Raw genomic sequence first — 12,172 nt, 5'->3', positions numbered from 1 at the left:
GTGTTGTAGCCGACATCAAGTTGTCAACGAGAAGCTGAGGCGAGGAGAAGGGAGATTGACTTAGTGATCCCTCAAGAGTGGGTTGACCCCCCGATCCGAGAGCTGGTGGAGCCTAGTGAGGTGTGGGCCGCTAGATTCTCACCGGCAAGTATCCTCCTACAAGTGACAAGTAGAGTGGGCGGCGCCCCCTACGGGATTTTCTTCACCATGCAGGATTGGGGGCGTTTGGTCCTTAACAAAGGGCAGTACAATGAGGAGATCATTGTCCTTCCTTGGAGAAGGATTCGTGTGGTTGGTCTCCAGGGAAAAACCTGGCATCTGGACCCTTATGTGTTCTGGGAGGAGTTCCGGGAGTAGCGCCTCTGGATATGGGAGAACAAGCCACTTGATGAGTTGGAGTGGGACCCTGGAGAGTGGCTATAGCTGGCCACTATGGTTGCCAAGAAGTCATTGAGGTTCTTGGAGTACACAGCCAGGATTGGTAGACATATACTGATGCAAAAAAACATGGATTAGGCGCCTTCGCGTAGCAGATACTGGGCGGAGCACAGCATCGCGGATGTCTTCCGTCAAACTTTTTGGCACCGCCTATGGGACAACTGGAGGCTGAGAAGGGTGTCATATTTCCTATGGATTTTGACACATGGAGGTCTAGCGTTTGGGAGTTAGCTAGCCCTAATGCAGCAAGATGGAGGGTGTAAACGCTACCCACAGTAGCACTTGGAAATCCCAAAGTACTGCCTTTGGTCTTGCGAGGTGGCAAAGCTCGTGTGGAGAGGAGCTTGCTGCATTCTCCACCGTGTGGCACCCAACCTTGGATGTATCTCATGAGGGGCTTTCTGCTGGCAAGCAGTCAGCCAAGACCGTTACCTTTTGTATAAGGCTGGGATGCAGAATACAATTTTCATCATTGAGGCTGGGTCTTGCGCAGTGGTCAGCTTGGAGGCTTTACCCAGCCACCAAGTACTGGAGCCTACATCAGACCTTCAAAGGTATGGGAGATCGTAGGGAGTCTTACAGGATGGCACATCTGGAAGGCACGCTGCCAGGAGGTTTTAGCAGGGAGTCCCTTTTAGTACAGGAGACTTTGGAAGAGCTTTGGACTTCCATCATCCACTCCCTCCGTGGCCGGTGGAACCACGTGCAAGGCGAGTCTCGAGCTCGTCAATAGCTTCATTTTCGCTTTCTGCGCACCTGGGTCGGCCAGGACCTGTTCTTCATAATGTAGACAGGCAGCCCCAGATGGCGATATACCCCCCCCCCCCCCCCAATGGCTTCTTGCCCCCATCCCCCCCAAACCGCCTTAAGAGGCTTGTATACATGATGTATTTGTGATTTGCATCAGCTCCAGCTAGTGTATTGAGCATGAGCACTCGGTTGTAATCAACCTTCTAAGTGATATATTTAGCCACATTTTACTTGCAAAATATATATATATATTTATGCAATGTTCATGATTCATCGTATAGGTTTCATTAGCATAAGAAAATGTATGCTTTTGGCAAATATTTTAAAGTCATTTGGGAGAGTTTACAACTTGGTAAAAAGCTAAACTCTTATGTTATCAGAGATAGATTTCTTTTTATGGAGAAAAGTTGTCACCAAAGATTTCACGCCTAGAGTAATGTAATAGAAGAATGTCATGTTGCTCCATATATGGCTCATTGTGCAATTTTGCCACAACCAAGGCACTTGAAATGTATTTCTTTTGGCCAAGCTTTCAAAGAGATATTGAGAAATTTGTTAAAGAATGGCTTGTCTCCCAAAACATAAAGTTTGATTGCCAAAAACCTGCGACGCTTTTGCAATCATTACCAACCTTCGGAAAACATTGCAATAGATTTTATCTTTTGACTTACCAAAATCAGCAAATGGCAATGATGGCATATGGGCTATTATTGAAAGGTTTAGAAAGCATGCTCATTTCATTCTAGTCAAGAAGACTATTCAATCTCAAAAGATGGCTAGAAGATTTATTCAACAAATCTTCAAGCATCATGGGTTACCGCAATCCATCATAGGCAATAGAGATTCACAAACCACCAGGTTGTTTTTTTGCGAGCTTTCTATCCACAAACCACTAGTTTCTTTTGGCAAGCTTTCTTTGAAAATTTGTGTATGAAGTTCACTTTTTCTTCCTCTTATCATCCAAAAACAAATGATCAAAGTGAGATAGCTAATCTCACAATACTGGATATACTAAAGGGATATTGCCATGAAGCCAATCAACAATGGTAAAAGTATTTGCCCTTGGTAGAATATGCCTATAGCAACACAATTCATGCTTCTATAGATAAAGCACCTTTTGAGAAAATTTATGGTAAACCACTCCTACTACCTATTCTCAACACAAAGGAGGAGATATTTCATATAGACGAGTTCATCCGTGATATGGATACAACTTTTGCCCAAGTCAGATGAGCTATTCGAAGATCTTAAGAAAAACTAACAAAAGCAATAGATAAGTATAGAAAACACTAGCCCAAGTCGGATAAGCTATTCAAAGATCTAAAGACAAACAAGGAGATTGAATGTGGCTGAAATTTGACAAAGCTCATCTAAGAAACTCTAACAAGTCATCATCACTAGTGACTAAGCTGGTAGCCAGAACTTATGGGTCATTCCAAGTCAATGCGAAGATTATTGATGATTGTTGCAAGTTTTAATTTCCAAAGCATTGGAGAATTCAAAATGCTTTTTAGACTCATCTTTTGAAGCCTTATGAAGAGCCTCCACCATTGGAACTTGTAATAGAGGATCCAACCAGAACAAATATTTTTTCACATGGTTAGGGAACATAGAAGAAACACTTGCAAGAAGTTTCAATTATAAAAATTAGTCTCATTTAGATTCTAAATGGATGTGAAAAGAATATCTCAAAGACTATTGAGAAAAACTTAGGTTATGAGGAACGTGTAGGACCAAAAATACTTCAAGCAATGTCTTAAGAAAAAGATAGATTTCAGTGTGAGGGAATGTAACCAATCTTTTATATGTCAACTAGTATCAAGATGTATTGGCTAAATGATTCAAATTAATTTGGATGCTCATAGAGCTTAAAATATGATTTGTATATTCTTTGAGTATCTATGAATTATGGTAATGCTCATCTTTCTGTTCAAGAATGATTGATGGCCAGAACACCCTACATCAGGTTACAAGTGCAAGATGTTCGAAATGCACATGCAATGTTTATGGCACAATTAGCAAGTGTTGCTTCTACATTGCAGAAACTAATTCAACAACCTCAATCTGCTGATTTTTTTAGTTAGTTCCCAACGATAAAAACAAAAACTTTCTTCCTTGTTCTGAACAGCCTAGTGATGCTCATGGGCAGCCATTACACTTGAAAACTTTGCATGCACTGGCACCAATAATGTTGAATGCACAAAGACCTACTGTTCAGCAGCTTGTTTGTCCACAAGGAAATAAAGTTCAACATGTTTTTTATGGACAACAGACTGTTCCTCAACCATCTGCACTCCGTAATATTTTGGGGCCAGTTCATTATTCCAGGCTATGAATGGTACTGATTTGGGCACTTTTGGAATGAATAATGCAGCTAGTTTTCAGCCACCTCTGCAAGGTTTTCAAAGGAGTCTTAATGGAGCACTGCAGCCTGAAATGCATAACAGCATATATAGTAATGTTGGCACAGCCACAAAGGCAAATTCGTATATTTGGATACTTGCGAGGCCTTGTAGGGAAATTTAATAAGGGGTTTTGTGCATCCTGGTTCAATAGCATGTCAGGAACCATTTCAGACTTTGGAGAGCATGCATGCAGTTTCCAATTAGTTCTGGTTATGTGAAATGCCATGGTTGGTGAGAGCAACTGATGGCAAATGCAATAAGGACAAAAACGCATCAATCATAGGGTAGTCCAATTCAGTTTTGCCACATGAAGGGTCACTATTTGTGTGAGAAAAAGTAGGCAAAGGTACAAAGGACAAAGTGGGATTGACTAACAGTATCCATGACAGGAAGGACCCTATGTATTAGGAGATGGAGACTGAGGGCACAGGCGTCATGAGAACCTCAACAGCCTGCACAAAATATAGGGCGCATTTCCTTGTACAACCTAGTTGGACATGGCTTGGCTATTTACAACAGCCTCTCACAATGGCCCCATTCTAGCCTCTACACATACTATCCATTTGGTCATGGTGCTAGCAACATGGATTATCTCGTGGGCTTCCTCTCGTTAATACCTAGCATATGGGATTTCTCATCTCGTATATGTTCTCCACCTTTCCCAGCTACCACATCCAAACTCCATTGCAGTCATCACCTTGCCATCCCCACTGCCATGAAACCTATGCTCACCTTCGAAGAGAGAGAGCTTGGGAAGCACACACTCATAAAACAGGCACAAGTCATCTTAACCTCACTTATGCAGCATCCAAGTTTTCAAAAGAATGTGGTATAGATATTTTTTCTTTTTTGAGAATGATATTGACAAATATGAATAAGCATACAGTTATCACTTCACCAAATCCTTCAAGATTACAAATTGTGCATTTGAGAGAAGATGATTGAACCATTGTTCCTTCTATTTGTGCAGTGCCATTCCAAGACAAGTAAAGACTTTGATCTACAGTTACAAGTAATATCTTTGCAAGTTTTTTCTCCCACACATATTCGTTGACTTATTTTCCTACATCTACCTTTGAAACAATCCAAGAATTTGATACAAGCATAAGTTTAGAGAAGGTTGCGTACATGATATGGGCATACAAGACACGGCTTACATCCGGAACCAGATGCAACAGCTGCAGCATGATGCCGGCATAAATTATGAAAAGCATGGAGTTCACCTTGCCCATCTCTGGAGACAACATAATGCACCCTTCCCAAACTGTACAAGCATTCATATGTTACTATGGCAGTACATTTTCAGTCATGTTGATAATACACTTGCAAAATCCAAACCCTGTCCTTGTCATATCTTGCTCATGCACCCTTCCTGAATCGTACATATTTTCAAAATTAATATGGCAGTATATGTTTAGTTGTGTTGTGAATACACTAGTGAAATCCAAAATCCTCTCCTAATGATTTACTGCTCATCATGTCTAGTACACAATACAGTACATAACATTGATAAGCATGAGGGGAAACAACCATACAATCTATCATTCAAATTTGAGCAAACAAAAACTTGAGTATCTCTCTTAAAATTCAACACTTTGAACTCAATTCTTTTCTAGGTCTCTTATCAAACAGCAATATAGACATCCAGGGCAAGCTGTGGCAACAGACTTTAGAAACGATGTCTGAACTTCAGAAAAAGATGATCAAAAAGTAGATCAATACTCAGCACATTTTGCCTGCCTGTGGAGTACATGGTGTAAATTTCTACAGACCCAAGCTACAGCCCCCTAGATAGCATTTGGTTGCTACAATGTCTGAAGTTTGGAAAAAGATGATCAGAAGTAGATCAATACTCACCACATTTTGCCTGCCTGTTGAGTACATGGTGTGAATTACCTCAGAACAGCAGCTGGCACCCCTCCTCTTGAGCATAAGACAGAAGCTTCTTTACTGGAGCTCAGTGCAACTCTCACTAGCGCGGAGAGTAGTGGTCGCCAACCAGGTCCTTCTTGTGACTATGTGGTACACCACTTTCTGTTGGCAGGTCATGCATCAGCCAGGTGAAGCACCTTATCAAGAACTTTATTTGGTCCAAAGGAGACAAGAGCCTGGCCAGGGCAAAGGTTGCTTGGGATGTCATCATACAGCCTAGATACAAGGGAGGGTTGGGGATCATATACCCAAACAGCGAGCAAAGCCTTGATGGCTGAGCTCATTGTTAGGGGTTTGCATCTAGGTGAGGAGCCCTAGAAGAAACTATTGATAGGGAGGCTACAAGCTACGACACCTGCCCACGGAGGACCATGGCAGCCCAGCATCCATAGGATTTTCTGAGAGATTAAGACCAGGAACTTAGGGAGGAGCTTTGAGGTCAGATTCACGGCTGCTATTTTCAAAGCCTGGAGATCTATACTACCAGAGCTTCACTAGCTACCACCCACTACAGCCAAAGAAAAGAGAAGGCAGCCTCTGCTCTTCAAACACCTTTTGATCCGCCCACAATCTTGGACAAGGAACATACTTATTGTGGGGGAGATTTTTTTACAGGTTGCTGTATCAGTGGGAGATTGGCTACATTCCAGGAGCTACTGCAAGAGACTCAAAGACAGAGGAGAGCCAGAGTTATGATTGAGGCTGTGACAGAGCGAGTTCCACCAGATTGGAGGACAGATACACGCACCTCTCAGACTTGGATCAATCTCTTCTCTAGAGGGGACCTTCTTCTAGCAGTCTTTGTGACTAGCAGAGCCTGGACATTTACTTTTACGGTTGAGGAGCATGGCCGTCTCCAACGAGAGGATCTTGACCAAATAGCGTTCACTAGATGCTCCAGGCAGAGGATCAAAGTAGACCCAACCAAGTATCTGGTTGATGGATGAAGTTATTGGGCTTACCAAAGGAAACCTCTACAGAGATTGCTGTGGGATCCAAGAGAGTGGATGTGGAGGGATCCATTCATCGATAGACCTTGTGATGTGCCCTTCTCTAGCTACACTACCAGGTTGGGAAGGAGAATACAGATGAGCGGGATCAGAGCACAGCCAGTAGCCTCCCCCCAGTGGCTCAAAGAGGGAATGGGAATAACAAAGAAGTTCCTTTGTGACTTTTGGAGGAGGCCACATGATAGCTTCACGCCTAGGAAGATTTCTTTCTTCCTATGGCTTGTAGCTCACGGGGACCTAGCAGTTGGCACATCGCTTGGATACAGCAGGGACCCAATAGCATGCGCAAGATGTGAGAAGCTAGTGGAGACACATGGACATTGGTTTTGGATTTTCCCTAGAGCCCAAGAGGTTTGGCGGAGAGCCCTCAAGATGGTATTTCATGACACAACATAGACCATGGTGGCTACCTGGGGGGTTGTAGCATGGGTCACAAATAGAGGCCCAACATGTGGCTATGAGGATTTTCAGGTGAGCTACTCTTTTCTCATTATTGGACAGCATCTGAGAAGGATTCTCACTCCAAATTATTCACAAGCACAATGGACTCAAGGACACTACCACAAATGGGAGTTGATTGCTAGTATCATAGCCTAGTATATTTGGACTGCGAGATGCAACCATGCGATTGACCTCTTGGATGTATCCACGGTGGAGACTATCAAGGATTTGGACAGAGAAAATTCACACTCTCCGAGGGAGATGGGAGAGAATGCAAGGCACCTCTAAGAGGATGAGGAAGAGAAGAGAGGCTTTTCTCTGGATATGGAATTTAGGCACTTTCTTCCACACTATCCCCCATATGGTTTGCCATTACAACCCACTGAATTCGTTGTTCACACAACCATTGTATTTGTGATGTACTTAGTTACTCTTCACAAAGTCCCTTGTACGTTGTATTTTACCTCAGGTTATTTTGCCAAGGTGTTATTAATAGAAATTTATTTTCTTGGGAATGTGGTTGTATCTTCAACCAATGCAGGTGAGGCCTCAACCATTGGTGGCAAGGGCTCCACATCCATATCCAGCTCCAACAAAAGACAAAGAGTGGAGACTCATGTGGCACTGGAGAGGCAATCCTCTCTCTCTCTCTCTCCCTCTCTCTCTCTCTCTCTCTCTCTCCTCAAGTCAGGGGACCCTACTCTACCCAGTAACTATCAGACTATCATGGTTGGGCATACATTGGCTAAGTTATATGCTTCCATCCTTGAGCATGAGTTAAGCAGGTGGGCAAAGATGTGGGGTCTTAGAGCCCAGGGACAGGCTGGCTTTAGGAGAGGCTTCTCCACATTGGATCACATCCTCACACTCAGAGCGATCATTGAGGAGGGAAGGGCCCATGGCCGCGGACCCACTGCTGCTTTGTGGACTTCCGCAAAGCCTTTGACACAGTACCGAGAGACAGGCTGATAAATAGATTGCATACCATGGGAGTACCGAAAGAGCTCCGTTGGGGTATTTTGGCACTGTATGAGAGAGTTGTGGGCAGAGTCCGAACACCTGAGGGCCTTTCGGTACCTATTTACTCCACCATTGGGGTGAAGCAGGGATGCCCCCTCTCTCCAACATTATTTGGCCTGTACATTGATAGAATTGCTGACTCCATTTAACAGGAAGAAGATAGAGGAGCTCCACTAGATAGCACTTGGATGGCTCTCCTACTATATGCAGATGACATTGTATTGATAGCTGACTCTCCAAAGGATCTACAGAGACACTTGGATGCACTACACTCCTATACTTTGGACAATGGGCTTTTAGTGAACCTTGGTAAAACCAAGGTGATGGTATTTAATACTACACCATAGTGGGTCAGGAGATCAACACCTAAATTCACATATGGATCTGAGGAGCTCGAGTATGTGGATTCTTATACATACCTAGGAGTCTTATTCACAGGGCCCACCTTTTCTATGCGAGAGGCAATAGATACTAGACTAACTCGCGGATACACAGCACTAGGTGGTTTGGAGAGGATGTGCTCACAAGTGCAATTCCAAAAACCCCGTACCAAGTTATGGCTCTTCGATACACTGGTCACATCCACACTACTTTATGGAGTACAGATATGGGGGCCTAGTCTTTACCACTGTAGCAGATTAGGGTGCATTTATGACGGATGGAGGTCAATGGAGAAACCCCTAGTGTCCATGATATCCAGGATGATCAGATGTAAGGCCTTAGTGCCACATGAGATCATCAGAGCTGAGCTAGCAGCTACACCAATTGTGGTGGAGGCCCTCACTCAATCGGTCGCATACATACATAGCCTATGGGACTTACCCAGACACAGATATGCACAGTTGGCCCTTGAGTCCTCCAAGCAGCTTGCCAGAGAGAGTGATACTTCATGTTGGTATGCACAGATATCGGCCTGGTTTGAGCTGCATGGCTTTAGCATGGACAAGTTACCCCCCTTCCAGTACTCCCTTGATGCACCATCTCTTGATCCGAGCAGGTTAGAGATCCGCAAGATCATCAGGATGGATCTTCGAACATGGTTGATGCCAGGGCAGGAGCTAGGGACAAAAATGGCTTTCTACCGTGTGCATTTCCTTCATACTACAGACGATGGATTTATTGTTCGCCCAAGATACATGGACACCCACCTTTCCCATGGGATCAGATGTACTATTGGCCAATTGTGCACCTCCTCACATCAGCTAGAGATTGAGACTGGCAGATATAGATCCATCCCACCAGAGGAGCGCATATGCTAGATATGCCAATTAGAGCCAAAGATAGAGGAGCATTATATTTGCCGCTGCCCAACGTATTATGAGGTCTGTGACTCGTTTCCACCGTCTCTTTAGAGACGGATTTGGACCACTATCCAGAGTCATGGATTTTACCGATCAGCGATGCCTTGGCCTCTATCTTCTTGAGATACGACGGCTTCGTGGCATGTGCCTCAGGAGTACAGCTGCTCTAGGACATCAAGGCCCTTCATAGAGGCAGCTCACAGACTTCTTTGCAAAGGAGACTCAGAAGACTTCAATACAGTTACAGCCATAGTCCGCACGAGAGCTTCTCTCACCGCCACAGTCCACACACAAACAAGGAGTACTGATTGATCGAGCTGTTCAGCTTAGCCGATCCAGACATCCTAGGCCTCGACACAGACACCGACGACACTTTCATAGGCAGATACAAGGGATTATTACTCGGGCTAGAGCTAGGTCCTCCATACCCGCATGAGACTGTACCATTTGAAGCTCAGTGTAACTAGATAGAGCTCTATGTTTTACACATAGCTATAGTTAGTTTCCTTTCTTATTTTGCTTTGTCCTACATACATATTTTTCCCGGACAGTTGTACCATCATACACATGATTGTAATGCATGGTCTCATAGGTCATTTTGGCCTTTTGTAGACGTTAATACATCATTTCATTTCTCAAGCTCCCGGTCATGTGTGTGGATCGATTGCCTTTCCTAGAGAAAGGCAATGGCTTGCAGACATTGAAATTGCATGGATGGTGATTGAGTGCAATCTTGCATTCAATGTCCTAAAGCAAGAGCAATGGAAGAAGATGATAAAAGCCATTGCCAATGTGGATCCATGTGAGGGATGGACCAGTATCACATACAATGACATGAGAACGAAAAAGATTGACAAAGAGAAGGAGAAGATTGATAGAGCCCTTGATCCTATTCGGGCGGCATGGACAAAATTTAGTTCTCCATTCTCAGTGACAGATGAAGTGATCATAAGAAACGGAGTATCATTAACATACTCGTATCATGTCCACCTAGCTCCCGGTCATGTACGTGGATCGATTGCCTTTCTTAGAGAAAGGTAGCAACTTGCGGACATTGAAATTGCATGCACAGTGTGATTGAGTGCAATCTTGCATTCAATGTCCTAAAGCAAGAGCAATGAAAGAAGATAGTAAAAGCCATTGGCAATGTGGATCCATGTGAAGGATGGACCGGTGTCACAAACAATAACATGAGAACAAAAAAGGATCGATGAAGAGAAGAAGAGGATTTATAAAGCCCTTGATCCAATTCGAGCCGCATAGACAAAATATGGTTGCTTCATTCTCGCCGACGAATAGAGTAATCATAAGAAATGAGGTATCATCAACATACTTGTCTCATGTCAACTCAATACTTACTTTCTATGGGCCGTAGACACCGATAAAAGGGGGAGAAAAACGACAAGCACATTCATCTATCGCCACATTCGGCAAGCTATCATTGAGGTATACATTGTCTTTTAAATTTGTTTCTTTCATTATTTATAATTATCTATATCCCTGTTCTCTCTAATATCTATCTCGATTCTCTCTTCCCCCAAGCCTCTATCTCTCTTGGTTCTTGAAAGTTGAATCTTTCGAGGTTCAACTCTTTCTAAGTATTATAACTTGTGATTGTAGGTGGGCCCCTCGAATGTGGTGCAAGTTATTATCGACAATGCATCAAATTGTCGATGCATGGGCCATTTGCTTGAGGCTGAGTTTCCCAAAATTGTGTGGACTCCATGTGTAAGTCATTGTTTGGACATGTTCATGGAGGACATCGAGAAGCTCAAGTGGGTGAAGAGGATGGTCAACAAACCTACATCAATTGTCACCTTCTTCATGGTAAAGATAAAGGTGCTTGCAATGTATGGCAAGCATAACACACTTAAGTTAAAGAAGCCTTCTTCAACTCAATTTGCTTACATGTGGTTGTTGCTCGAGCACCTTTATAAGGTGCGGTCCTGCCCTGCACCAAACAGTGGTGCCACACTATGAAATGAGTGGGATGAGTATTAGATTCAAGAGGCCAAAGCCATGCAGTGTCTCAATGAGCAATTTTGGCAGAAACACCATGCCATTTTCATTGTTGTGACTTCCTTTTATAGGGTGTCACATAAGAGTCATTGCGAGGGATCCACCATGGGCCTTCTCGTTCACTTGTTTAGAGCAGCATTGGTGGAGAAATATGCTTGTACATGATCACAAATACACAGCATGCACATATTCGAGAGACAGCGAAGAGGAGATGGGCATTGATGCATAACCCCATCCATGGTTTTGCAACATTGGTACATTCTGCCTACAAGTCACTAGTGGTCATGGACGATACAGGGCTCCATTCAGACAAGCTTGCATATTTCACTCATGTGGTCCCCGTGGATAACCACAATGCAATGTTGAAGGATAGCAAAGGGGACACATGATAGGGTGTATGCTAGGAGGCAACAAAGGCAAGCATAGACTACAGAGCTGTGAAGAAATACCCTAAAACAGAAACAAATAACATCGTACGACAAAGCACAGATTGATAGAAGAGCACAATTAGGGTTAGGGTAACTCAGAGGCAATGAACACAAAGAATGAATGAAGTGATATGACTATATACAATGCTCATACAGCAAACACACTATATAGTGAATAAATACTATACCTCGAACTCATGTATCTCAAGGATCGGGGCAAGGATAATGAGCTAGAGAGTGTCGTACTCCGAACGGATCTCAAATCGCACAAAGGCAACCTTCGCATGTCGAACAGCAACAAACACAGTCAAAGAAGACTGGATCTGATACGGACGGCAATGCAAGAGAGAGAAAGACTAAAAACGTTAGCTACAGAGAGAAAATAGCAAACGCAAGCTGTAGGAGAGAGAAAGACTAAAAACGCAAGA

The 12,172-nt window shown here is 43.5% G+C and overlaps 1 protein-coding gene and 1 pseudogene across 4 annotated transcripts in view; one reads left to right on the top strand and one right to left on the bottom strand.

The window, feature by feature from the left end:
- Positions 1-12,172, bottom strand: part of LOC148014861 (choline monooxygenase, putative (CMO-like)) — a 149,812-nt gene that overhangs the window by 78,986 nt on the left and 58,654 nt on the right. For all 4 annotated transcript variants that reach the window (XR_015688463.1, XR_015688462.1, XM_087665988.1 and 1 more), the window contains exon 3: positions 4,722-4,857. Coding sequence is in view for 2 of the 4 variants with exons in the window: in XM_087665988.1 (XP_087522114.1) it covers positions 4,722-4,857 (136 nt within the window). In the remaining 2 variants the exon portion in view is untranslated. The remainder of the gene's footprint in view (positions 1-4,721; positions 4,858-12,172) is intronic.
- On the top strand, positions 7,963-9,255 carry LOC148014862 (uncharacterized; annotated as a pseudogene).

Source organism: Lygodium microphyllum, chromosome 24 (genome assembly GCF_053477565.2).
Source record: "Lygodium microphyllum isolate KBCC chromosome 24, Lygodium_microphyllum_v1.1.10, whole genome shotgun sequence".
Taxonomy (NCBI): domain Eukaryota; kingdom Viridiplantae; phylum Streptophyta; class Polypodiopsida; order Schizaeales; family Lygodiaceae; genus Lygodium; species Lygodium microphyllum.
The sequence above is the reverse complement of the archived record's forward strand: the minus strand, read 5'-3'. Positions and strand labels throughout refer to the sequence as shown.